Here is a 25,754-nt window from a genome sequence, read left to right as displayed (position 1 = left end):
GTTCTTGTCTGGGTAATCCCTACTGGCCTTTTAGGGTCATTCTTCCAAGAAGCCCTCTCTGAAACCCCTTCCCCTGCATCTGTACTTCTAGTGATCATATCATTTGTTCAAGTAAATCATAATTTACTCATTCTCAACCCTGGCACAACTGGCATTTGAGGCCAGACAATTCTTGGCTGTGGGGGCTGCCGTGCGTATTGTAGGAGGCTTGGCGGCATCCCTGACCTCCATCCACTAGATGCTGGTAGCATGGCCCAGTTGTGATGAGCAAAAATATGTCCCCGGATGTTGAGAGGGGAACAAAAGGCTCCTCCCCTTCCAGGTTGAGACCACTTAATTAGCCTGAGACCTCGGGTGAGGATTCTGGCTTATTGGTCTCTGTAGCAGAGAGGCCTGAAGAGACAGCCTTGGTGAACCTAGCTGAAGGAGCAAATGAGAAGGGCCTGCTACTCTCCTGAGAGTAAACCAGATCTAATCTCTTCACAAAAGAACCATGTGCTTTCAACTCTTACTTTAATTATTATTATTTTTAAATATGGAGTTCCATGAAGAATAAGGTAGAAATACAACCATAATTTCTATTCTTGGGATTTATAAGTCAAACGCAGGAATTCACAGGGCAACAGAGACATCTTCGGAAAAATTAACCTCAAAAAAAGAAATGGAAAGCACTCCAAATTGCATTTCACAAGAAGACCTAAGCTTTCTATGGAAACTCCAGAAGCAGCATGTCTGACTTTGAATCTTAGCAACGCCATTCACTAGCTGTAAGTGGGCCAATTATTTTAAACCTCTGTTCCTCAGTTTCCTTGTCTGTAAAATGGGAATCACATTAGGTTAGAGCCTATTTTATAAGGTTGTTATGAGAAGTAAATAACTAAATATTTGTAGAATCCTTAGAGTGGTACTCAGTAGATAACAAGCACTTTGTGTTTTTTTAAAAAATAAAATCACCGCTTACTGGATCTGTATTTTTTTATAGCTCAGAATTTTAAAGTTGGAAGTGACCATGATTATTATATACCTTTCCCTCAATGATGTGTCCAAGGTTTTAGCCCAGTTGCCATATATTATTCTATGACATAACATAATATATAATACTGTACATTTTCTGTGATAAATATTCTAAAAGAGAAAATACCTAAAATATATATCAATATTCATAAAGACTATCATTATTTATTATTATTGTTATTTAACATACTCAAAGATGTGCGTTTGTGTGCAGAGGTAAATCATAAATATCATTTTTGTCAGCACTCTCCTCCACCAGCTCCCCTGACCCAGATGAAAACCATGGTCATTAATTATCCTTTTAAATACAAAGGGCAATGATAGATGCACTCTAGAATCCTAATCAATTCCATATCTCCCTGAAATGGTACTGAACAAGGTAATGCCCTAACACAATACAATTAACTAGTAGTTATTAACAACATAAGTTATGTGGATGGTTTATTGGCCTAATATTAAATTAGAAATTCACAGATCACCTTGAACATCAAGGCCCTATACTATCAATCTGAGCGAATATCGCAAATCAAAATGCGAATAGAACATATTACTTATCCTTAAAAAAATCTCATTAGGGGCTTTGACTTGCTGCAATTTGCTTGAAAGGTGACAAACTTTGCAAGCTATTTTGACACCTTGGCTATTCCTATGTTCTGATACAGTTAACAGTTTCAATTAGCTCACCTAGGTACTTAGATTTGCAATTAGTTTTTCATTACTCACAGGGGAAAATATTTTTCAATTAAGAATTCAGTCAAAGAACATCAAAACAAAATTATAATTGAGGTCGCTAAAAATAAGCAACTGCACGACTCTGACTTGCAATTACAAATGTTTGCAGAGCACCTACCATGTGCTGGTGCTGTCAGAGTCACAAGAAGCAATGGTAAGACCTGGTTGCCAGTCTGGAAGTTCACCCCTTCAGCAAAAACAGCAAGCCTGTCTAGTGTTCAAGATCTAAAAACAGGGGGTACACCTCTACGTATTCCAGGCCAGGCGTGGGTCTTCCTTGTCATCAACATCCTCAGTATGCTACATTTTTCCAGCCAATCAAAAAGTTAACGCTGTTCCGCAACCCGCTACATGTAATTAGGACCTAGGACACTAACTGTCTACGTAGGTGAGACACTTCCACAAAACAAAGGTGAATGAAATTCTTGTCGCGGGTAACATTTGTAGAAGGTGTTCAGCCCTCTTGTCTTCATTTGTCTACCTGGCAGAAGCTATTTGCTCTCTGGCTATGGTTCCCTTTATGATTCTGCATTAGCTCAGCACTTCAAATATGCATGAGAAATGCGGAGCCTACAAAGCTTCAAAATAAAACAGGAGACCAACTCTATCACTGCATCTGCAATGTACCCACAAGAAAAGGAATAAAATCCCAACCCCTTGCTGCTCTCCAGGCGTCAATCATTATATACCATGTGAGTGGGTGAGTGTCCCATTAACCACTCATCGATCTCAAAGTTTTATAAGTGCGGTCATTCCCCTCAGGCTGGAGGTCTTCCTTCTGCTTTCTTTCCACTTTGCTACATGGGACATCAGTGCCCTGGTGGGACTTGTAATGGAGGGAAAGAAACTGCATACGGGTCCCCTTAGCCAAGCCACCTCCATCTCTGCCTCCGTACCGTGCCTGCTTCCTTTGATCCACCCTGCTGTGACTACTCCTTTGGCCTCTGTTTCACCCACCCCTCCTACGCCCCAAGAATCTCAGCTCCCACACTTCCAGCCAAACACTTTTCTTACTTAATGTTTTTGGAGACACAGCTATCATAAAAATTATTCCAATTATAACAACCTCCTGCCCCTTTCCCCATTCTTACAGGAGCTGGGCTCCTGTGAAGAACACTGTGCTGTATGACACCACCACACTTATACATGTTTATGCAGCCATACCTTTCGGGGTAGGTCTGCATGGATCCTGCTGTAGGCTGTATCAGAGAGGGGGCACAAGCTCTGCAAAAGAAGGCTTCCTGATTTTTCTGGCTGACACTAATAGTATTACTCAGAACTTTTTATCTCTAAATGATTTCACATTCATTGTACTGGGTCATCTCTATAACATCTGAAAGGCGTTTTTTTTTTTTTTTTTTTTTAAGAGTAGACTTTGGGGCGGCACCTGGGTGGCTCAGTCAGTTAAGCGTCTGCCTTGGGCTCAGGTCATGATCCCAGGGTCCTGGGATCGAGCCCCAAGTCGGGCTCCCTGCTCAGGAGGGAGTCCTCTTGTCTCTTTCCCTCTGCCTTTACCCCTGCTCATGCTCTCTCCCTCTCCCTCTTCTCTCTTAAATAAATAAAAAAAAAAAATCTTCAAAAAAAGAGTAGACTTTGATGGAAAAGTCCGGAATTTAGTCAAGGCGCTCAGATCACAAACAGCAGTGGATAGATAAGGATTTACCACCCACGTGTATGAGATTCAAAGCTTGTCAGCCATGTCACCAGTGAACATAACTGCACAGAGACAGTGTTTGCCTCTGCAATCCTGACTTGAAAATATGTACTATAATTTTTATTCTTGGTTTACAATGTAATCCTTTATTTATATTTAGAAATAAAATTTTAGAACTCTACGATGAAGCTACTAGGAACTAATGAGTGAATTTAGAAAGATTGTAGGATACAAGGACAACATATAAAAAAATTTACATACTATTAATGAGCAACTGGAAATTGAAATGATAAAAAAATCTGTACTATCTGCAATAGCACCACAAAACATGAAATTCTTAAGTACTTTTGAGGATGTGTAGTATCCATATGCTGAAAACTACGAATCAGGTTTTGAAAAAAAAAAAATCAAAGGAGACCTAAATAAAAAGAAACATACACTGTATTTATGAATCACAAGATTCAGTACTGTTAAGCTGTCAATTCTCCCCAAACTGAACTATGGATTCAACATAATCCAAATCAATAGTCCAGAGCATTTTTAAAATAGGTATCAACAAGTTGTTTCTAAAATTTATATGAAAAGTCAGAGGCACTAGAATAGCCAAAACAATTCTGGAAAAAAAGAACAAAGTTGGAGGACATGTACTATTTGATTCCAAGACATACATAAAGCTAAGTAATCACCTGTCATGTTGATGTAAGATTAGACATACAGATAAATGGAACAGAATAGACAGTCCAGAAATAGACTTTTACATACATGGTCAATTGATTTACAATACAGGTGCAACGGCAATTCAATGAAGAAAGTTAACCTTTTCAACATGGTGCCAAACCAATGGGATGTTGATGTGCAAAGAATGAATCTTGACCCATACTTTGTACCTTGTAAAAAATTAACTTTAGATGGACCATTGAATAAATATAAAACGTAAGTCTGAAATTTCTAGAAGAAAATAAAGGAGAAAATGCTCCTGCTCCTGCTTGGGGTGTATCCCAGACATCCTGAAAACACTGCTTTTCCAATTCATTACCTTTAAAGAGTCACAATCAAACTATCTGCTCCTCTCATAAATGCTTGCAAATGGCATTTTGTGCTTACTTGTTTTCTAGCCCAAATAGCCTGTTCCTATAATTTGTGATTTTAAGAGTTCTTTGCACTTACCCACTTGAGCAAACCCACAGTACCATTTTCCTTAAATATTCAGATATCACTTCTTAATGTAAATCTATCTTCTCTTCATATAGGAACCACAGAATGAATATAAAAATATGTATGTCTGGAGATTCAGGAAGACTAAGATTATTCGCATACTATCCTAACATACACTCATCTCTCCTATCTTGACAAAAGTTTTGCTCATCATTACTTTCCAATTAAACTACCATCCTTCTATGTCAATGCAGAATGTGCTAGAGAGAACATTGGATTGCAAATTTTAAGTAGTGCATCTTTTTAAAGATTTTTTTTTTATTTTTAAGGAATCTCTACACCCATTGTGGGGTTCGAACTCACACCCCCGAAATCAAGAGTTGCATGCTCCACTGACTGAGTTAGCCAGGTGCCCTGAAGTACTACATTTTAAGGTCAGTTCAGCCCATAACTAGCTGTGTGGCCATGGAAAAATTACTCACCTCCTGTAAATAATATTTGTCTCCAACCCTGACCTCTCTCCAGGGCTTTAGTTAGGAAACTTCAAATTCCTACAGACACATACATCCTCTCATGCAGCATTTAATTGTTCCTGGATATTGGTTACATTGGCATCTTTTCCTATCACTTAAATTATAATTGTTAGTTATTTGTTCATGTATTCATGCTTTATTTCTTCAACTCGATTTCTCCAACCAGATTATAAATTCTTTGAGGGGAAGGAAGTACTCATATACATCTTTGTTTCCGTCCAGCATCTATCACATAGCAAAGGCTTAAATATTCTAGGTTGCTAATATAATTACTTGAGCTTACATATTCTAGTTTGCTGATATAATCACTTGCCTTTGCAAAAAATACAGCCAAGTTCGACATACTCATGGAGTTGTTCAGGGCCTTCTCTGGCCACTCATGCTGTGGCCTCCTCTGCTGCCTCCTTCCACTAACCCACCCCTGACCCCAATCACCAAAGTCTATGGCTTCATTTTAATATAGTTTGTTCATAGCACTGAACACGCTCTGAGATAACTTTTCCCTCTCCTTCTCTTTTTCTCTCACTGACTCTCTCTTTTTCCTCAATCTATTTTCTGAAGACTCCAACTAGGATTTAAGCTCCATAAAACCAGGGTCCAATCATGCTCACTGTGGTACTCAGAACCTGGACCCAGGCCTGGCACATTGTAGGCACTCAATAAATACTTATGGAGCTGTTGAACTTGCCCCTCAATACAGTGATACCTATTGGAGACTGCACAATCGAAAGTAACGAAATCACACGTTTTACCTGTAAAGAGGTTCTACAAGGTCCTTTTCAAGAAAATCATGATCATTCTTGACAGCCACAATGTTGATGGGAAATTGGGAATCTGAAAAGGAGAGAGAAACAGAAGTTTTTGCATCTTGTTTTTATCTGAATGGGCACCAATATCTTTTGACCACCACATTTCAGTACACCTGACCGATCTTGGCAGTTACTCCCCCACTGATGGATATGTTGGTAATGTTTAAGATAGTAGGCAGTTTTATTTTTATCAAATAAATGCTTTTAAGGATACAAAGGAAGTGTGAAATATGAGAATAACCAAGTGCTTGCCCTTGGATAGGATCGAATACTATGTGCCTGTATTGTTGTAGTTCATTATAATTGCAGACATTTGCCTATATGAAGAGCTTTTTTACTGTCACCATCCACCTAATGTCACTGACTTTTATCTTGATCAGTTCATGAAATACTTAGTTTGGCAGATTTTGTTTTCTTCAGAAAGGAAATTTCCCAAAATACCCAAAGCTCAATGGCCTCAAATGTGTCCTTTTGTAGCAAAATCTTGAGTCACTTTAGACTATCAGCAAAATACTCAAACAACTGAATCCATCCAGAGAATAGATTCCAACATCATGACTTTTCTCCCACAGACTCTTCATGCCAACTTTGGAGGTCAAGGGCAATCCTCAAGATGCAGTGTTAATTTTAGGTACCTTATTCACAGAGGGAAAAATTTAGAAATCATTCTCATAGAGGCCACAGTCGAATCTAACACAATGTCAATTCATTATCACCATCTGCCATCCTTTCTCTTTCTCATTTTATATTTTGCATTGCCTCTGCCTTGCCAGTCATAATCAGTCTAAAGGTATCTAAACCTTAATGTGAGTTGGAAAGAAAAACAATCTCTTCTGGTGATAAAAGCAATGTGAGTGCATTCCAGATGGTGCCAGAATGAGGGCTGTCTTGTTCTGCTAGAGAGGGAGTGTGTGTAATAATGAAAAACAGAGACAGCCGAAGCCTAGCTGCCTTGGCTTTGAGTCTTGGCACTGCTAATCTCTAGCTGTACAACTGAGGGCAACTTAGCTAATGTCTTTTGGGCCTGTGTTTCCCCATCTGTAAAATGGGGATGATGAGAATTATAATATTTACCTTGCGGTATTGAGAATATTAGATGAATAGCATAGCTAAAGTACTTTCAACAGAACCTGGCACATCGTATGCTCTATACTATTTGCTCTTTCTTATTATATTTAGTCAATGCATATGGCTTAAACACAATTTGACAGGCACCTTTTACTAACAGCAGATTTTTTTTTCTTTAGGAAGAAATTTCCAAAAATAACCCAAGCTCAATGGCCTCAAATGTTTTTTTTTTTTTCTTTTTTTTTTTTTTTTTAAGATTTTATTTATTTATTTGTCAGAGAGAGAGACAGAACACAAGCAGGGGGAGAGGCAGGCAGAGGGAGAAGCAGGCTCCCTGCTGAGCAAGGAGCCCGATGTGGGACTCGATCCCAGGACCCTGGGATCATGACCTGAGCCGAAGGCAGCCGCTTAACCAACTGAGCCACCCAGGCGTCCCTCAAATGTTTTCTTTTATAGCAAAATTTTGAGTCACTTTAGAGTATCAGCAAAATATTCAAACAACTGATACTATCTAGAGAGAAGACATTTACTTTACTTCTTAGCCATCTGTAGACAGGTCAGTTTAAATTGCATATTATTGTGAGTTTACAAAGAGAGTTCACATTATAGGAGAAAAGCCACTGCATTATGGCTCACAAGACTGATTTTAATTCTGATTCCTCCACATTTTAATGTTGGAAGTCATGTAACCTCTTCGGACCTCTCCCTCATAATCAGGAAATTGGTGGTGGGGCATGGGAGTAGGGTTGCTTAGACAAAAATTATAAAACCCTCCTTGCCTACAAGGCTATGGTTTATAAAAAACTTGTATCAGAGACTCCAGACTTCAAAGCATATTCCGAGATATGCTTTCCTTCATCCTCAGGGAATTTAAGTTAGAGAAGTAGAATAAGTGTTTTGTTTTTTAAAATATAAAACTGAGCTTCCAGGTGAGTGAGTGAGATTCCCCAGGAACTACAGGTGAATTTTGTTGATTCTTTCTATCCTACATATATTTTATGCCATCAGGAAGAGAACTCGATGCTGCTTCGTGTGCTAGATATCCTTTTTTAGTCCTACAGATCCATTCTCCACTTTTCTATACCCTGCCTTGTGCCCCGAGGATCACCCGTGTGGATGGCATTCAAGGGGATTCATGTCCTTTGGCTTCCTTTCTTGTTAGGCCACTGGGAATCCCTCGCTGAAGATGGAGGGAGGAAGGAGTGCGAGGTCAGGGCATTTACCCTCCTGGTTCTCCCCCACCACCAGCTGTGTCCTCTGCTCGAAGGATTCTCTCTCCCTCTGCCCATCCCTTTGGGCCTACGGCAGTTGGGGCTCTGCTGCTATGAGCTCTGGGCCCCTGAACTGTTCTTCATGGCTTCTCATATCCTGTCCACACCTTTGTAATACACATTTTTAGAAATAAATCCTTGGATTATCTTGAGTGTGCTGTCTGCTTACTGTTGGGATCCTGATTCACTATAGATAAGGACTATCCAAGAAGGAGGCAGAATTGATTATAACTTGGGACAGCATAGTACAGCATAGGGAATACAGTGAATAATACAATAATAACATTATCTGGTGATGCTGGGGACTACACTTAGTGTGGTGAGCCCCTGGCGATGGACAGAATTGTCGAATCACTATGGTGTACACCCAAAACTGATGTAACACTGTATGTCAATTACACTTCCATAATAATTGCAATCATGAAAGCTGCCGATGGTAGAAGACTGGAAGGAAGGGGCAGAGTTGGGATTGGTGGTGAAGAGAGGAGAAGCAGAAAGCAAAGAAGTGAGAAGCAGGATTGAGCAGAAAGTCAGGTAGGCCTGGGCAGCAATACTCATGTCTAAATCAGTGTAAGCCCTGGGATTGCAAAGGCTGAGGGAAAGAGACAGCAAAGAAAAATGGTTGAGAAGAGACCTGGAAGTCAAAATACACCACAGGATATGTGAGGTTCATTTTGAATTAATGCTCTTTATAAAGAGTGAAGGGAAGGCCAACTTACCCTCATACAACTGAGCGTATTGTGGGAACCCAGCAGCACGGAGCCAGTCACATGCTTCCTTCGCCTCAATTTCTGAAAAATACAAGAAAGGGAAATGCATGAGTCCAATGGGCACACACCAGCACTCTACCTTAATCAAGGAGAAACTGGTGAGCATTGTCCAAGTTATTACAAAGCAAAATTGTTCTCAGGTAAGTCTGCAAAAGTCGGCCTACCAGAAATGGGGGTAAAATGAGCAGGTATCACAAAGGTACTTAGGTGTCTATTAAGATTATCTTCAACGTCGATCCACAAGTATTTGGATAATAACAAAACCACAGAACACAAAGGCTGGGTTTCAGGCAGGGAAAAATGTCTTATTTATATACCAGGGAACCAGGGGGCTACAGAGAAGGAGGAAATACTTCCTTATGATCCTTTTTTTTTTTTTTTTTTAATGAACTTCTTTTTAGCTTTCAAAGATAAGGCTAAGAATACTTATCCAACATTCTTTTATTCTTTCACTCTTGGGATAATGAAAGAAAGAATACAACTGGATGGTCTATGAAAATCTATTTTCTCATGAAGGAAGGTATTACAAAAATCCAATGTATTGTTATTTCTTTCATTTTTCTAATGGCTTTAATTCCCAATGCCTTCTAACAAGATGTTCATTCATCAAGCACATTAGAATGGTTTCAAGCTGCAGAGTACAATGTGGAAAAGCAGAGCTGGTTATCTGGAACGGAGGCGAGTTTGATGGGGCTGCTAGAATCTGTGAGGGCCGAACCCAAAAGGCCGATATGTCCTTTGGGTGACCATTTCGGTGTGGATGTACCAACAACACACGGGACCACCTGCCTGGAGAAGCTGTGGAGTGAGATGGGAGGAGTCTACAATATGTGAACCAGGTCACTTTTTGACCTTGTGAATCCTGGATCATTTCCCAACCACAATTCTCTTAGATAAATATGAATGCAAGGGGAAAGAAGTTCATCTGTCAAAAGTCCAGTTTCTCCAAACAAAATTAAACAGCCTATTATAATGGGTTTCTACTCAGTCCCCTTCCTCTTCTGTTGGGATGGAGTCCGCTCAGATCACTGTATTTCCATTTACTCGGACGTTCATTTCTCCCCATAGCAAAAACCGAGAGTACAGGGTGTTCTTGGGACAACTGCAAAAATAACGATCCGCTCTAACATGGGCTGCGGACCTGAGCCTGTATACCTACGCTGAAAGCACAACGTCCGTGCATTGAATTCAGGGAAACAGTGTCTGTGCAAAATAATGTTTAATGTGACAGAGCTATCTGCTATGTGTTAGGGAAACAGACCAAAGGCCAGATCTTGCACAGGCCCCAAAGGGAAGAGCAAACACTTTCAGCACCGTCTCACTGACCCGGCTGGACATGGATTGAGATTTGTCATTGAATTCAGGGAAGCAGAGCCTGTCTGCTTCCTCTGGCAACCCCTAATCCACTGTCATTCCTGTGATCGACAATTTGTAAATCTTGAGTTTTTTGTCTGGCATAAGGGTTTTTTACATAATTGGTACCAGCACAGACCTAATACGTACTCATGCCTGCCATGTAGGCATCATTCAGAAATACCCGGGGCACCAAGCTGGAAAGAAAAGCTCTGGAAAGCATGTCTCTTAGGAAGGGGTGTCTCTTGAGATCCACAAGTGCAGTTCAAAACGGACTGTACCGTATTGGCTAATGTGGGCCGTCTCTGTGAGGGTACGAAGGACAATTACTGTATGGTCTAAGAGTCCTATTTAGTACTCCTTTGAGAGTCCTTATACGAAGGCTTCCACTTTGAAAATCACACACATATTTCAGGGGAAGTAGGAAATGCACATTCTGACCTTAACGTGTGGAAAATGTGGCGAGTTTCTACTGAGTCATAGACAGACTGTTGCCTTCTAAATTTTCAAGCTTCAGATTTGCTTTCTCTTTCAGTATAATGCAGCGGTTAGTAAGGAGGAAATACCTAATTTCTGGGTATTCTCCAAACTTAATTATGAGCCAGCAAGTCTTTTTTTTTTTTTTTTTAAAGGTTTTCTTTATTTATTTGAGAAAGAGAGAGAGAGTTCAAGCAGGGGGAATGGCAGAGGGAGAGGCTGAGTCAGACTCCGCACTCGGCACTGAGTCTGCTTGAAATTCTCTCTCTCTCTGTGCCCCGCCTTTGTGCATGCCTGCACTCTCTCTCTCAAATAAATAAATAAAATCTTAAAAAAATAAAAGCTTTTCTAGATAACTTCATTTTATTTTTTCACAAGAGCAACAAAGATAATGAACTGAAATTCTATGCACATGTAAACATGAATAATCAAATCTTAACCAGAATCCAGCTAAATTAAATGTCAAATAGGCTGACTTTTAAAACGGGTAGGCATTTAGCTTCTAAGTCTCAGAGTCAAATAATACAACAAAAACTGCAATTAGTAAATAATAAAGGAGAAGAAACCACATCCCAGCCGTGGGGGATGGTTTCTCGACATCACTCTCCCACATTCAACTCACTATTCTATTTCTGAAAGTCTCTCAAATATTCCCCATGCTCTAGCTGTAGGCCCAGCATCTTGATATCTCAATCTCAGGGCAAAATCAACTCTTGTTTACCACCTACTGACAAAGCAATCAAACAAAGTAATCACACATACCTAACAGCTCTCAAATTTGACTTTGATCATCACATTGAGTTGGAGGGAAAAAAAGAGCCTTACAGTTTCTACTGAGTGAGTCCCCACAGCCCCAACTAACACCCATCAAACTAATGCTACTGTTTTCCCCACAGCATATTACACTTGGAATGGCCAAAATGCCCGCAGAATTTAAAAGGAATCATTATTGCCAGTGTCATCATTTCACCAAGGTCCATCCATCGTTTGAGGAGAGTGTGAAAATCTCTTTTTTACTGAGCTCTTGCTGGCTAGCATAATATTCTGTGAAAACTTTAAGGGCCATTCAAATCACATTTCTATAGTTTTATTTGTTCTCTGTTTGCAGCCCATACCTGCCCCTATAGCAGCTCCAGGGCCACAAGGCAAAGCATCAAGTTGCTGCAAGTCTGTAGAAAACCTAAGTGTGGGGCAGAACAGGAGAGAATGCCCTTGGACAGACTGGCCTACTGATCTCTACTGTGGTTACCACATTACTTTACCTGAGAAAATTCAATCCATTTGGTTCCATAGCGTAATAGGATTTCATTAGAAATTCTGTAATTATTACATGTAAAAATAATTTCTCTTAAATTCTGTAGTGGGTGCCTATTTTTGCCTGCCCAACATCCTTCCCCACTTCTTCAGATAATAGAACCTCTTTATGTTCAAAGCCTCTTCTATATAGGTTAGGTGGGGTTGACACTCCTGGTCACCCTGATCACATTCCTTAGCCCTATCACCACCACCCAAATGGGCATTACCTACTCCTCAAGAACACCCGATTCCCCTTAGTGCAGGGAGACCAAGGAGCTTTGGGATCTTAAGTCAACAGTTGTTTGGAGGCTGAAATCTACTAGTTGAAGAGGGAGATACCCAGTTTTTCATTTCTGCACAAAATCCAAGCAAACCTTTTCACTCAATAAATCCAGGAGATGGTTTGGTGCTAGGCATGCTCTTCTGCCACATATCTGTGAGTCACTCACTTTGCCTCAGTTGCCTTTCCTACATGCTTAGAACGTGATACGACCTCTGTTGAGAGACAGAGGTATAGAGGGAGACTGTCTCCCTGGGTGCCTCAGGAGCCTCACACCAATGGGCACGGGAACAAAGTCATTGTGGAAACGAACTAAAGCCTGTACACTGGTTTTCAAGAGTATTATATTATTTCTTAATTATACATGCTCGGTGTTGAAAACTTATTTAAAAAAAAAACACAAAATGTACTATGAAAGAAAACAGTCAACTCTCGTCCCATTACCTAAACATAATTCAATACATGTTACTTATCAAAATGGTAATCATTGTGATACCTTTGGTTGACCACCTTTTTGACAGAATAATACATTATGAATATCTCCCCATGTAATGATATTGTTGGTAAAAATGAGAAATTTACTTCGTTTTGAGAAGGATGCTTCTTTTTTAAATACTTGATTTTTGATTACTGCCGATTGTTAATCACTGCTGGGAGGTTATAAAATCAAGGTAGTCAAGAGAAAACAGTTCAGTAGGGCTTCACCAACACAGACCGGTTGTGGAAAAGGCTGGAAGTCTTTGTAAGTTAAGAGATTTACAAGCTGTTTCTTTAAAGAAATATCATGTAGTGATGTTTGGATAGTCAGGTAGATAAGGTTCTGGAGGGGTCCAGTCAAGTAAGGGGATATTCTGAGCAGAGCAAATTTGCCACCCAGGTTGGCAGGCCTCCTCTCATGTTACAACCTCACTGAATTTTTAAACTGGTGTTTCTTGAGTGCTTGGGAACAGTGTGTTCTCCCAGCTAAACATTTTAAGTACATTTTTTGGTTTCCATTATTCTCAGCACAGTAAATACATTTTCCATAGCTAACTCAAAGGAATACTATTCTTTTTAAATGACCAAAAATTCAAATTAGGGCCAAATTAAATTTTACTAGTATCAGAAAGTTAGCTGGCCAGAAGAAACCTGTTCTACTGTGAAAAGTTTATGAAATCATTATCTAGAGGCATATGTATTTATGTTGTTCTTACAAATCTCCGGGAATTTCAATGGTCACACTGGCTCAAATTTAAGTAGGTCTTCGTTCTTAAGTGTTCATTAAAATACTCAAGAGAAGTGGGGGGAAAAGACATCATGGGTCTCCATGTGATTTAGAAGAGTAGGTGCTTTGTTTTTTCATTTAAACTGGCTAAAATGGTGGGCACCCTATTTCTGAAAGATTATGGGTGACTCAACCACCACAAGATGTCTGCAGTGGATGCAATTAACACCATTAAAGTATATCAAGGTATTAACATTTCAACACACTCATGGTTGTTGGCTTAGGATAATTTATATGGCTGAGTTAGCTTCATTATTAGTGCACTACTTTAGACGAATGACTCTTTTGTCTTCAGATGGAATTTCTCAAGTGAAGTCCCTGTTTATTGAAGGTGTATTTAGTTGGCCATACACTAGGCTAGTTTCGTTAAAACCTATGCCAGAGTATGCATCCCAACTAACGATAGATATGAATGATGCAATAATTAACATTGTATAGAACTATACATTACACCACAATCCTTCTCCCAAGAGTGCTTTATAACCCCAATCACAGGTGGGGGATGAAACATCCAAGTTCTATAGTAATAAGAGACTGATTTACATTCTGCATCATGGCGACAGGATACCTCGTCTTTGCACTCTTCAAATTATTATAGTAAGTTTATTATGATTTGTAAAAGGCCTGAATAAGTCTTAAATGTTTACCAAGTATAGTTTTTTTTTTCTAATATGCATAACCTTTTCTTTCCATTATATTCTAAGTTACTAGTAGAGTTAAAATACAGGTTATTTAGAATAAATTTAAGATTATCGATCACTGAGTATTCAAATCAGTGAACCAACTGATAAACACCCATTTTATCTCCCCATAACGTCAGGCAACTTTTTTTAAGGCAACTTTTCCCTTAATGTGTAGCAAAGTATCTTGCTGTCAGGTAATACAGAACTATATATATATATATATCTATCTATCTATCTATCTATCTATCTGTGAGTTGTACTCAGTTAAGGTAGGGATTCATGGCTGTGTTTATGTGTACTATTTTCCTGAAAGCAAGGATCACATTCATGTTGAGACATATTACTCCAAAACTAATTCTTTTTTTTTTTTTTTTAAGATTTTATTTATTTGACAGAGAGAGACAGCAAGAGAGGGAACACAAGCAGGGGGAGTGGGAGAGGGAGAAGAAGGCCTCCTGCTGAGTGGGGAGCCAGGCACGAGGCTGGATCCCAGGACCCTGGGATCATGACCTGAGCCAAAAGCAGACGCTTAATGACTGAGGTACCCAGGCACCCCTACTCCATCACTAATTCTTAGCACTTGTCTTATATCTCAGGCCTTGAATGATCTTGTGCAAGCTGGATTCACACAAATATAGTCACTTAAAAATAATTTCTATCAGAGTGAAAGAGGATCAAGCAAATTCAACACCTGAGTGGTAAGTCTATTCCTAGTCACTCAAGGGTTGTTTTTCATCATTCTTTTGCAGCTTTGTTGGGGCAATCATTTTTTATGTAATTTATTATTAATTTGTTACTAACTTATTTAACTATTAAATTTATAATGAGAATATACGCATGCGTGCGTGTGCGCGCACACACACACGCACATACACACAATACATTTCCTTACATGCTTGCAACGATTCCCCACTCTTTCCAATTGTCATGGAACTTGAAGTTCTTCTCCGACTGGAAAGTATATACTTCCCATCCCACTGATATCTGGCTTTGCCTATGACCCACTTTGGCCAATGAAACGTGAACAGAAGCAATGTATGCTAGTTTCGAGCAAAACACTTCAGGAGCCATCACCAAGTTCTTCCAGTTTTCCTTCTCTTTTCCCTGTACCACAAAGCCAGTATGTCTCAGACAGAGGCTGTTCCTTCAGCCTCGGTCCTGGAATGACGACACGGAACAAAGCCACAACAGACCAGCTGCAGACATGTAATGTGAGCAAGAAATAAGCTTCTGTTGTTTTATGCCACTACAGCTTGGGGGACAATTTGTTACAGTGGCATAATCTAGCATAAATTAATTTAACTCAGGGCCAGATAGTCATTCTAGAAAGAAAGACTATGGACCTTTATTTCAACTTGAAGCTGTTGCTGGATATCTGTTAGCGTGCCCTAGAAATGAACATAATCAGTCTCAGTAATCATTTCTGCTTGGAATTCTGCTTCCCTGCCTATGGTGCATGGCCTCTACGAATTAAAAAAATGTAGGGGCGCCTGGGTGGCTCAGTCAGTTAGCGTCTGCCTTCGGCTCAGGTCATGATCCCAGGGTCCTGGGATCGAGCCCCGCGTCGGGCTCCCTGCTCGGCAGGGAATCTGCTTCTCTCTCTCTCCCTCTGCCCCTCCCCACCACTCGTTCTTTCTCTCTCTCTCTCTCTCTCAAATAAATAAAACCTTTAAAAAAAGGTGAACAATCCTTTCACAATCCTCTGTCACATGTAGCCACATGTGTGAGTGTGTGAATGCACAGTTTTTCTCTCTCACATACACACACTACAGAAAATCAAAAGTTCAGTTGCAACTGAACAAGGAAAGTCACCAGGAGTATAAATGCTATTCCTTATGCTCATATTCCTAATAGTATAAAAGAAAAGAAAAAAAAAATTACAATCCCACCCCGATCAATCTCAAAGAAAAAGAAAGCAGAAAGTATATGCTCTGCCGGCCAAAACCAGATTGTTTTGACTCAAGTTTTCCATGAGGCAGAGTAGCTCTTTATTCTCTCCTTTCGTTTTGTACAGATTGTTCCCATCAGGCGCTTGTGGTATTTCTCAGGGAGGCCGCATGCGGACACAGGCATAGGAACATCCCCAGCTTTTTGAAGTTGTGGAGCCACTGCCTACCACAAAATCCCAAGAGATTCTTCATGGTGGAGTCAGTTAAGCAACTGAAATGCAAGGTAGGGGGACAGAATGTTGATTCAGAAAATTAGAAAGAAGGTCATCATCCACAGGCCTTGGCCAACGTATCTCCATATTGACCCACCAAGATAATGAAGTCTTGAGTAGCCTTTCTTGGGACAAGGGAATGAGATTCTGGAGATGATTTTTTCCTCTCTATCTTGGCTTCTTGGGCTTCTCTAGGAAAGGTGATGAACAGGAGTCCCTGGGAGCTGACTTGATGGTGGTTCTCAGGAGCAGAAGCTCGAACTTCCTCAAGGTCAGCCAAACTGGCAGTTTCCGAGGGGTCCCCGTGTATTCACTGTTATGCTGATGAGCTCCTGCCTGGGGAGGAGCAACTGCTTTGGACAAGTCCCACCACTGCTAGGAAGTCAGGTTTCTTGGCTTTGGACGGGCACTCTTTTATCCTATATTGCTTAAAAAGTTTTTTTTTTTTTTTTCAATGTTAAAAAAATATGCATGTCTTTAGGGACTTAAACCCCTTCTCTATTTTCAGAAATATCTGAAAGTCTATACTTGTAAAGGCTTATCTGCTATTTTAGTTTCTTAGTCCAACTCTTATAGCTCTGGGTACTCCAATTACACCAGAAGCTCTCATGGTATCAGGGAAAATTCTACCATGCAGGCATCAGAAGGGGCATGGAAACTGTCCTGATAAAATAACTCCAAGAACGGGACAGATTCTTTTTGAGTCTTTCACTCCTTACAGGGCTGGGCATGGCATGATATAATCACCAAAGCTAATGACTCCCAGTTCAAGGCTTTGTGCATTTAATTTCTCAGCAATTGTAACACCTGGATGAACTGAAACTAGTGGTTTTGCTTCATTTAGTCCCAAGAAAAGCTGTGTACAACTCAAGTGTAATTTTATTATCTGACTATATAAAAAAAACTTGAGAGTGTATGCGTGTGTGTACTTTTTATTTTTAAATATTTACCAGGAAATATTCACTGGGATAAAATATTTACTGAGAATTTTTCAAAGTGTCTTTGCCAGTTTTCTGGAATGTTTTCTACTTGTCTGCAATGGCACTCATTCTGTGAATGATTTTCTAAACATACATCACCTGTCTCAGAAAATTAGGGCCAGATTTAAGAAATTATGTTTTTATTAGGTTTTCAGCTATGGATTCATTTTTTCCCCCTCCATGTTCTTCAAAGACAAAGGGAGCACTGAGCTCAGAGGTTTGCTCTTTAAGCATTGGGATTTGTATTTTGCAAGTCATTAGTAGACACTAACATTACATATCTCCTACAGAAAGCAATTTAAAACAGGTTAGGTCATTAAAATAGCTTTACTGATTTGGGAGGGAAGGGATTAAGATTTACACTGAAGGGGTGGGGAACAATTTATATGCTGGAGCCCCCCTTTTCCATCAGATACAGTGATACATTAATGACTGTCCAACCACATGGCATGATATTAAAGTCAATCAAAGCATCCCATAAATATATCACAAATGCAATCAAATAGATTTAAAAAGAAGTTATATACACTATAAAGAGTTTTAAAAGTTTAAAACATAACAAAAGTTTTAAAATCTTGAATAGTTTACTATGTATAGCAAATAACTTCTAATTTTAAAGAACTCTGGGCCTTAATAATTTTTGTCACAAAACCTTAAACTTCAGATTTTAAGTTTAAGAACACAGTAGGAAATGGCAGAAGAATCTGTCATGCAAACACAGAAGCACTTCTAAATAGGGGTTCAGGTAGTTCTACCTTATAAAATATAAATATAATTTAATTACCTGACTAGCTCTGGGCATATAACAATTTTTATTAATTGTAGTCAATAATATGGTCTTGACCTAGATGCTTGCCCCAATACTCACTGAATTCAGGTATAAAAGGGTTATTTCCCTTATGAACAGACTTAATAAGAGATTAAAGTGACCAAAAATCCCCTCTTAAATGAAACCTAACAGAAAAGCAGCAAAATCTAAACGCAAGATTTGAAACACCTGAAAGAAAAAAGGAAGCAAAAAAAAGAAAAATCACCACAGTTCTATCATCTAGATATTGATGAACATTTTGCTGGCAAATAGTCTCTCCTTCTTTTATTATGAAGATGTGTATGTGTATCTAGGCTAAATATACTATATATTTTACATAATCTTTAAATAAAATTATAATCTGCATTTCCACTTGACAACGCCTTTTGAACCTCTTTCTAAGCCAACTGATTTCCTTTTCAATCATTCTAGATGGCTGAAAAACATTCCTCCTGCCATAAATTTAAAAAGCATCTTCTTGTATCAATTCAGACGTCAAAATCATGGGTTAAAAATAATAAATTCAGTTCTCTGGAGGCTTTTGCTCTAAAGAAAGAATTTTGCCAGAACGTGCATCCTGGTGAATGTATTTCAGGGAGTACTTCTGGGTTGACATTTCTCATGTTATTTTACATTCTGGATTAAGACCCATCTCATATGGTTTTGATTTATATTCTCAGCAGACTTCAAAAAGGAAATTCCAAGTGGAAGTTTATTCATACACCAGAACTATGTTTAAATGATGCTACAGGGATGTCTTAAACCAACACAAGTCAGGAAGTTCAAAGTTAAGGTTAGATCTTGGACCATGTTCCCACCTCTTCCTTCTTGGTATTTGCAGAGTGTAGATTTTATGGAACGGCTGTCCCACTTGTCTTTGACCTCCTGCATATGTATTTAGATAATTTCAAAGATGCTTTTCAAAACTTTATGTCATAAACTGGTATTTTTGAAAGGGTGTTGCTAAAGTTTCGAGGTTACACTTACAAAACAAAATAAAACAAGACAAATACACTAGACCAAATAGAGAAAAACTCCCCTCTTGTTTTAATGACTAGATGAATATTTGGAGTCCACATGACTGCCCCAATCCTTTAAATAATCAAAAGCAAAATGTGACCCAAATTTCTAAACTAGCAAATCCACCAAGAGGGCCTCTGTTTAGGACAAAACAGGTTTATTTTTGTGCAGGGTTAATGTTATTGCTTTAAAGGGGAGTTTAAAATGAAGATACAGGGGCGCCTGGGTGGCTCAGTCGGTTAAGTGTCTTCCTTCGGCTCAGGTCATGATCCCAGGGTCCTGGGATCAAGTCCTGAATCGGGGTCCCTGCTCAGTGGAGAGCTTGCTTCTTCCTCTCCCTCTGCTCATCCCCCCCCCCACCACCCACCCCCGCTCGTGTGCACTCTCTCTCTCAAATAAAATCTTAAAAAAAAAAATGAAGATGTATTCTAATTTCATTTTGCTCTTAACTAATGGCATATCTATTAAATAAAACTCATTTCTTCTTCTGTTGAGTACGTATACTCAGTTTTATGAATTAACTTTCTAAAAAGAGCCTGTCGATTTGTTTAGAAAACATCCCTTTATTTGAGGGCATACAGGGACTGACTGTTAGAGTAGCAGTAATATGGCATAAAGTTCTAGAGGCAAGGGCTGAGTTCAAGTCCTAGCTCTATCTCTGATTACCTTCACGGCCTTCGATAGGTTAACTTCAGCATGCCTCAGTTTCCTTATCTATAAAATGGGAATAAACAACAGTACCTACTTCAGAGCGTTGTTGTAAGGGTGAAATGAATTGTTAGCCATGTTTGCTGCTAGTACAGCGGAGGTGCTTATTGTTCCTTTCCTACAATAGAAAATAGTGGTTCCAATGGCTTCTGATGCTCTCCACTCAGCTTTTTCATTTGGCCTTCAGAAGTAGAAGACTTTCGTGTTACCGATTTATTTGGTAGACATCTGCGGGGTGCCCAGGATTTGAAAAGCTTGCGGTTAGGCACTGTAGGCAGGGTCCTGCCCCAAAGGTCTCTAAGCCAAGCAGAGAAGACAAAGACACATCCAGGAATCACTATTCCCCAAAAAGCAAAAGCCTCCTGGAGCAGGACAAAGTCCTACAAGGCTCAGAGCAAGAGGGGGTATTTCGGATAAAGTGACCCGGACAAACCTAGCAGGTGAGATGAGATTTGAGGCAGAAGATGGTTGGCTAACTGGTTCTGCCCATGGCAATCCCTCTTCTGCCTACCGACTGCTTTTGAAGCAGGGATTCCTGTGAATTTGGGTCTTTCTGGAATAGAAGCTTATGTTCCTTCATCTGTGTCTGCAGGAGGGCTTTGGGGCCAAACGCAGCCCTGTCCCCTACATCCAGATCCTCCTTATGACAGGAATCTAATAGGCAATTAGTTTTTTACATTCTGTGAAAGATTTTGTTCTACTCTTTCTGTTAAATAATGCTGTATCGCAGGAAGCCATGCTTCACACAATGCGATGCTGTTTAACAAGAGGTAATGAGAGTCATAAATGAAATGTGACACTTTGAAAATGGAACTAAGGGCCTCCGCAGGCTGTTTCTTTTAGGATATCAACACCAGGTTGGGGAAGACAGTCTGGTGATTAGACTTTATGATGTGCTTACCAGTTAATAAGTAAAATATTAGCAATAACTTGCTTGATATGGGAGGATTTCAAGGGCAAAGACGTGTTTCAACATACCAACCACATCAGAACCTTGGGAAAGAAATCTGTATCAGATGTGTAGGCTTCATTAAGGAAATGCCTTCAGAAGATTATTTTTTCCATGTTATGAGAAAAAAAACTGAACAAATAAGTAAACTGTTAGCAAGGGATATGGGCTTTCTGGGGAGTAATGGGAAAAGTTGAGGGTTAAAGTGGATCCCAAGGTCATTGACCTCAAGAGGTCAGGAGTCTCCCGGATAGGCTTCCTGTCAAGGTCATTCCCATTATTAAAAACAACCAAGGTGTCTACTCCAAGGCGTGAGGAGGCAATCAGGAAAATAACTGAAATACCATTAAAATATGTGTGTGTGTGTGTGTTTTAATTGAGATGAAGTTTGTCTTGCCTAGACTAATGCATGAAGTAGGGGTTCTTCACCTGGGGTTTTTAGATAGAACTCAGAGGCATGGGAACTCCCTTGAAGGCAAATATTGTTATATACGTGCTTTACTTGCTGAGATTATGTAGCTTTTATTAAGTTCTCTGATTCACTTATTCTCTCACTAAGGTATTCACATTTAGCGCAAGGAGAAAACTTTATGCACCGGGTTTATAAAAGGGCCAGCTTTTTCCTGCCTTGTTCCCTGTGGGCAATCAATTTTTTTATTTTGGCACTTAAAGAGATAAATGACCTCTCTCTCTCTACACCCCCCCCCCCCACAGAGGCACACAAATATATATACAGGTGCACATACATTCTGTAAACATGTCATAAGTAAAACTGCAAGTAACCTTAAATAAATACGTAGATTTTTGTACCCTCTGAAATTATGACATCGCAGGGACACATCACTGGGTTGGAAAACAGGCTGCATCTTTGCATGTCCAGTTCTCAGCCCAGAGCCTTGCAAATGAATGTTGGCTGAAAGAGCGAATGGCTATATGAAGAGGAAAATATTTATAGATTTTAATATTTATAGGCCAATAAACACCTAAAATACATTTGGATATTCAGGCCCCTCCAAACTCCCCAGGCTATTGTAAACATGGGAAGATATATTGTGGAAGTAGCTTGCAAACTGTAAATCCCTATATGACAATAAGGTAAGGGGCACCCAGACGACTCGGCTGGTTAAGCATCCGGGTCTTGGTTTTGGCTCAGGTCCTGATCTCAGGGTTGTGAGATCGAGCCCCGAGTGCTCCTGCTCAGCACAGTCTCCTTGAGATTCCCCTTCCTCGCCCTCTACCCCTCCCCCACCCTGCATGCTCACACGCATGAGTGCTCTCTCGTTCTCTCTGTCAAATAAATAAATAAATTAAATAAAAACAAAATAAGGTAATATTATTCCTCTAGCTATGATTCTGCCCCTGGGAGGCCAGTCCCCAGATACCCTTGGGGAGCAAGGTCTCTGTAGCTTTTGATGGTGCCTGTGCTTTCTGAAGGACAAGACATTTGATGTTGTCCCATTCCTGACAGGAAGAGTCATTTCTGCCGGCTCTGACCCCCTTTCCCTTCCCTCTGCATGGAATCCTTGGGAATCCCAAGGGCACAGATGACTACAAGATTTGGTCTTGAAAAATTAATAGCGAGAAAAGATCTTCCTGTTTTCTCCCAGAGGAATTACTCTCCCTTTTTTAGATCATCAAACACAACCACAGGAAATGAATATCATAGGCCTTTCAAATGTTTTACTTCTATCTTTAGTAAGAAATACACTTCATATAGTTGTTAACATGAACACACTTGCATGTGTGAACACACACATAGAGACTGAAACAAAGTTTCACAAAACAGTAGTTATACTTTATATACATGCAATGCCATCTGACATTTTCTTTTCTGGTTTATTTTCTTTTATTGAAAACTGCTGGGTATACCCACTAACTGACTTCATGACCCCCCTCCATTTAAAGAACACGGTCTTGGATGACACTCTGTTATTTGAGAAGCATCTGGTTAAATAAATGAATAAATTGAACACAGTTCTAAGAATCTGACACCCGGAGGTCTTCTAGACTCCTTCCCCTCCCGCATCCCCCATATTTTCACAACAAAATCTCAAGACCGGCTCAATTTCTCTCTTAAATGTGTTTTTCTTTTTTCTTTTTTTTTTTTTTTTTAAGATTTTATTTATTTATTTGAGAGAGAGAGTGAGAGAGAGAAAGAGCACAAGAGGGGGGAACGGGAGAGGGAGAAGCAGACTCCCTGCTGAGCAGGGAGCTCGATGCGGGACTCGATCCCGGGACTCCAGGATCATGACCTGAGCCGAAGGCAGTCGCTTAACCAACTGAGCCACCCAGGCGCCCTTAAATGTGTTTTTCTAATTCCTGTTCTCCCACCTGAGTTCCTTCTGCCTTGGTGGAAAGCCTCGTCACACCCCTAGGACCTACTGCAACAGACCTCCTAAAGGATCTCGCCCCTTCAGTTCTTGCCTTCCGAATCTCTCTTTGATGTAAGCCCGGTCATACCCCTTGAGACTCCTTCGTGCCTCCCTGTCACCCACAGAATAAAGTGGCAGCCCACCCTCCCACTCTCCTGGCCATGGTGCCCTCCCTCACCTGGCCTCTGCCTGCTTCTGGAGGCTGATGGCCCACGTTAGGCCCAGTCGCGCGGAAGTGCCTGGGCTGGCCGGTCCCACGGTGCTGGTTCACTTCCCACGCTGTGCTGAGGCTGTTTCCTCCCTTCGCCTGTTACGTTCCTCCTCTTTGTTGTTCTCCTGCCTTACTTTCACTTGTCTTCTGTCAAGATTCAGCTAGGACCTCACCTCCTGAATCCCAGGTTAGCCTGCTCTTCTCTGGACTTTGGTAATCTCTTACGATTCTTACGAGATTAGCCTAAAATGTTCCTGTTACACGTCTGTCTCCCCATGAGAGTACAAGCTCTTCAAGGGCAGAGGTAGCCCGATTCATTTTGGGGCATCTCTAGAGTCTGGCCAAGCCCTTGGAACCCCGTGCTCAGGGCATGCCTAACTGCAGGGAAGCGAGAAGTGCGGCTTCTGCTCCACATACCCCCGGGGCGGCCATCTTTCACTGACCTTGCTCTGCACTAATCCCCAACCAGGATGCCCCGAGGCTCCTATTTATTCCCAGCGCAGGACCTCCAGATTAGCACTGGTCAGAGGTCTCTGGCGAAGGTAACTGTGCCCCCTGAAAACGCTCTCCTGCTTTCTTCTTCCTTTCCTGGCTTGACTGAAGGAGGCCGAGGGGCACATGCTGGGTTTTCATGGCTTTCTGTTCCACTCCATTTGAGAAGTCTGCTGCTATTATTCCTGGGGCAGAGGGTGGGCTGAGTGCCAGCCCTAGTCTCAATCAGTAACAAATCGATGGCAGGACATCTCACGCAGCTTAGAGGCCTTCCAGATGTGCATTTGGAATAGTGCTGGGAGGTCAGATTTGGTCCAGAGTCACTTTCAATCTGGAAGGCTCTGGGAGGGGGCGGGGATTTTCTGCTAATGAGCAAAAAGGGTTAGATCTCCTCGGGAACAGATCTGAGATCTCGTTCGGGCTGGACCACCCAAATCTCCCTGGATATGCCCCGGAGGAAACCCAACTCCCCGAGGCTACCCCAATCACACCCCCAAAGGAATCATCCAGCTAGTCCTTAATGGCACCGCTGGAGAAGTGGGTCCACTTTTAATTAGGTAGATTAATGCCTCTCATGAAGCATCACCACACTCAGCTATGATGACTTTGGTTCTCAGGGGCAGAGGGAAAGTGTGTGACATCCCGGGTGACTTCCTTCAGGCACTAGATTTAGTTGGGTCTGCTAGAAAGCCCTCCCCTTTACTATGCTTCAAGGTTCTCTTTCCTTGAAGGTGTAGCTTGTTGGGCAGCTCCTCCAAGAAGTCTTCCCTGAACATTTCTAACACTTATGGTCTCCACTATTCCACGATTTCTGGCCATCTTGAATTGTTATTTGACCTGTCGAATGTAACCATGACTTCCATCCATTTATAGACTTACAGTCTCAGCAGAGTGAATCTGTAAATAGTAGGGGCTCAGTATAGGTTTGTGATGATCGTGGCTGTTACGGCTGTTAATAATTAACATAAAAATAAGCCTGTATACGGGCTGCTGCTGATTCAAAGACCTCGTTCATTTCTAGAGCTAGGAGAGTAGACAGACCTGGCGGAAAGCAATGAATGTCTTTAATGGATAAAGGGAAGGCAGGAACAGATAAGGGAAAGGAGACAGCAAGCCGAGACCAAAAGCTTTTCAGAAAGGCAGTGTGGCAGTGGAGAGCCGCATGGAGAGGGGCTTACTGGAGGGGTCCCTGAGCAAACTGTGTTGCATCTTAAAGTCTCAGTTTCCCATCTGCAAAATGTGTACAACGTCACCTATACTCTTCGGAGCAGCTGTTAAGGCTGTGAACAGAAACTCCCCAACAAGCAAGGCCAATTCCTTTACCGCTGCAACCCTGGTCCCTGGCACACGGCTTTGGATTTCACGTTATGTTTACATTTGCTGAACAAAATGAACTATGTGAATTGTCCAGGAGCAGACACTTAAAAACTGGAGCTATTATTATTGACTAAAATGAGCAGTTTTCACGTTTTTTCCACTGATACACTCCAATGGCAGAAGAAAATAAAACAGATACCCCCAATGGATTTATTTGACATTTCTGCCCTAGAGAGGAAGAACATAACATGCCCATACTTGTTTTAAAGCAAAAAAACTTCACTCAAATTTTAAGAAAACTGATGCCCCAAGAAGATGTACCACCCTCTGGCTTCTTATCCTGCTGGACATTCTGCCAGGCTGCAGAAGCTCGGGTG

At 40.7% G+C, this 25,754-nt stretch overlaps 1 protein-coding gene across 1 annotated transcript in view; it reads right to left on the bottom strand.

Moving 5' to 3' along the window:
* STARD13 (StAR related lipid transfer domain containing 13) overlaps positions 1-25,754 on the bottom strand; it is a 187,225-nt gene that overhangs the window by 59,529 nt on the left and 101,942 nt on the right. Inside the window, exons 2-3 of the mRNA XM_035002914.1 lie at positions 8,956-9,027; positions 5,841-5,922 (exon numbers count right to left, since the gene is read on the bottom strand). Of these exons, the coding sequence (XP_034858805.1) occupies positions 5,841-5,922; positions 8,956-9,027 (154 nt within the window). The remainder of the gene's footprint in view (positions 1-5,840; positions 5,923-8,955; positions 9,028-25,754) is intronic.

This window comes from Mirounga leonina, unplaced genomic scaffold (assembly GCF_011800145.1).
Source record: "Mirounga leonina isolate KUSES-001 unplaced genomic scaffold, KU_Mleo_1.0 Mir_127, whole genome shotgun sequence".
NCBI classification, from domain to species: domain Eukaryota; kingdom Metazoa; phylum Chordata; class Mammalia; order Carnivora; family Phocidae; genus Mirounga; species Mirounga leonina.
Note: the sequence above shows the minus strand (reverse complement) of the source record. Positions and strands in the feature narration are given on the sequence as shown.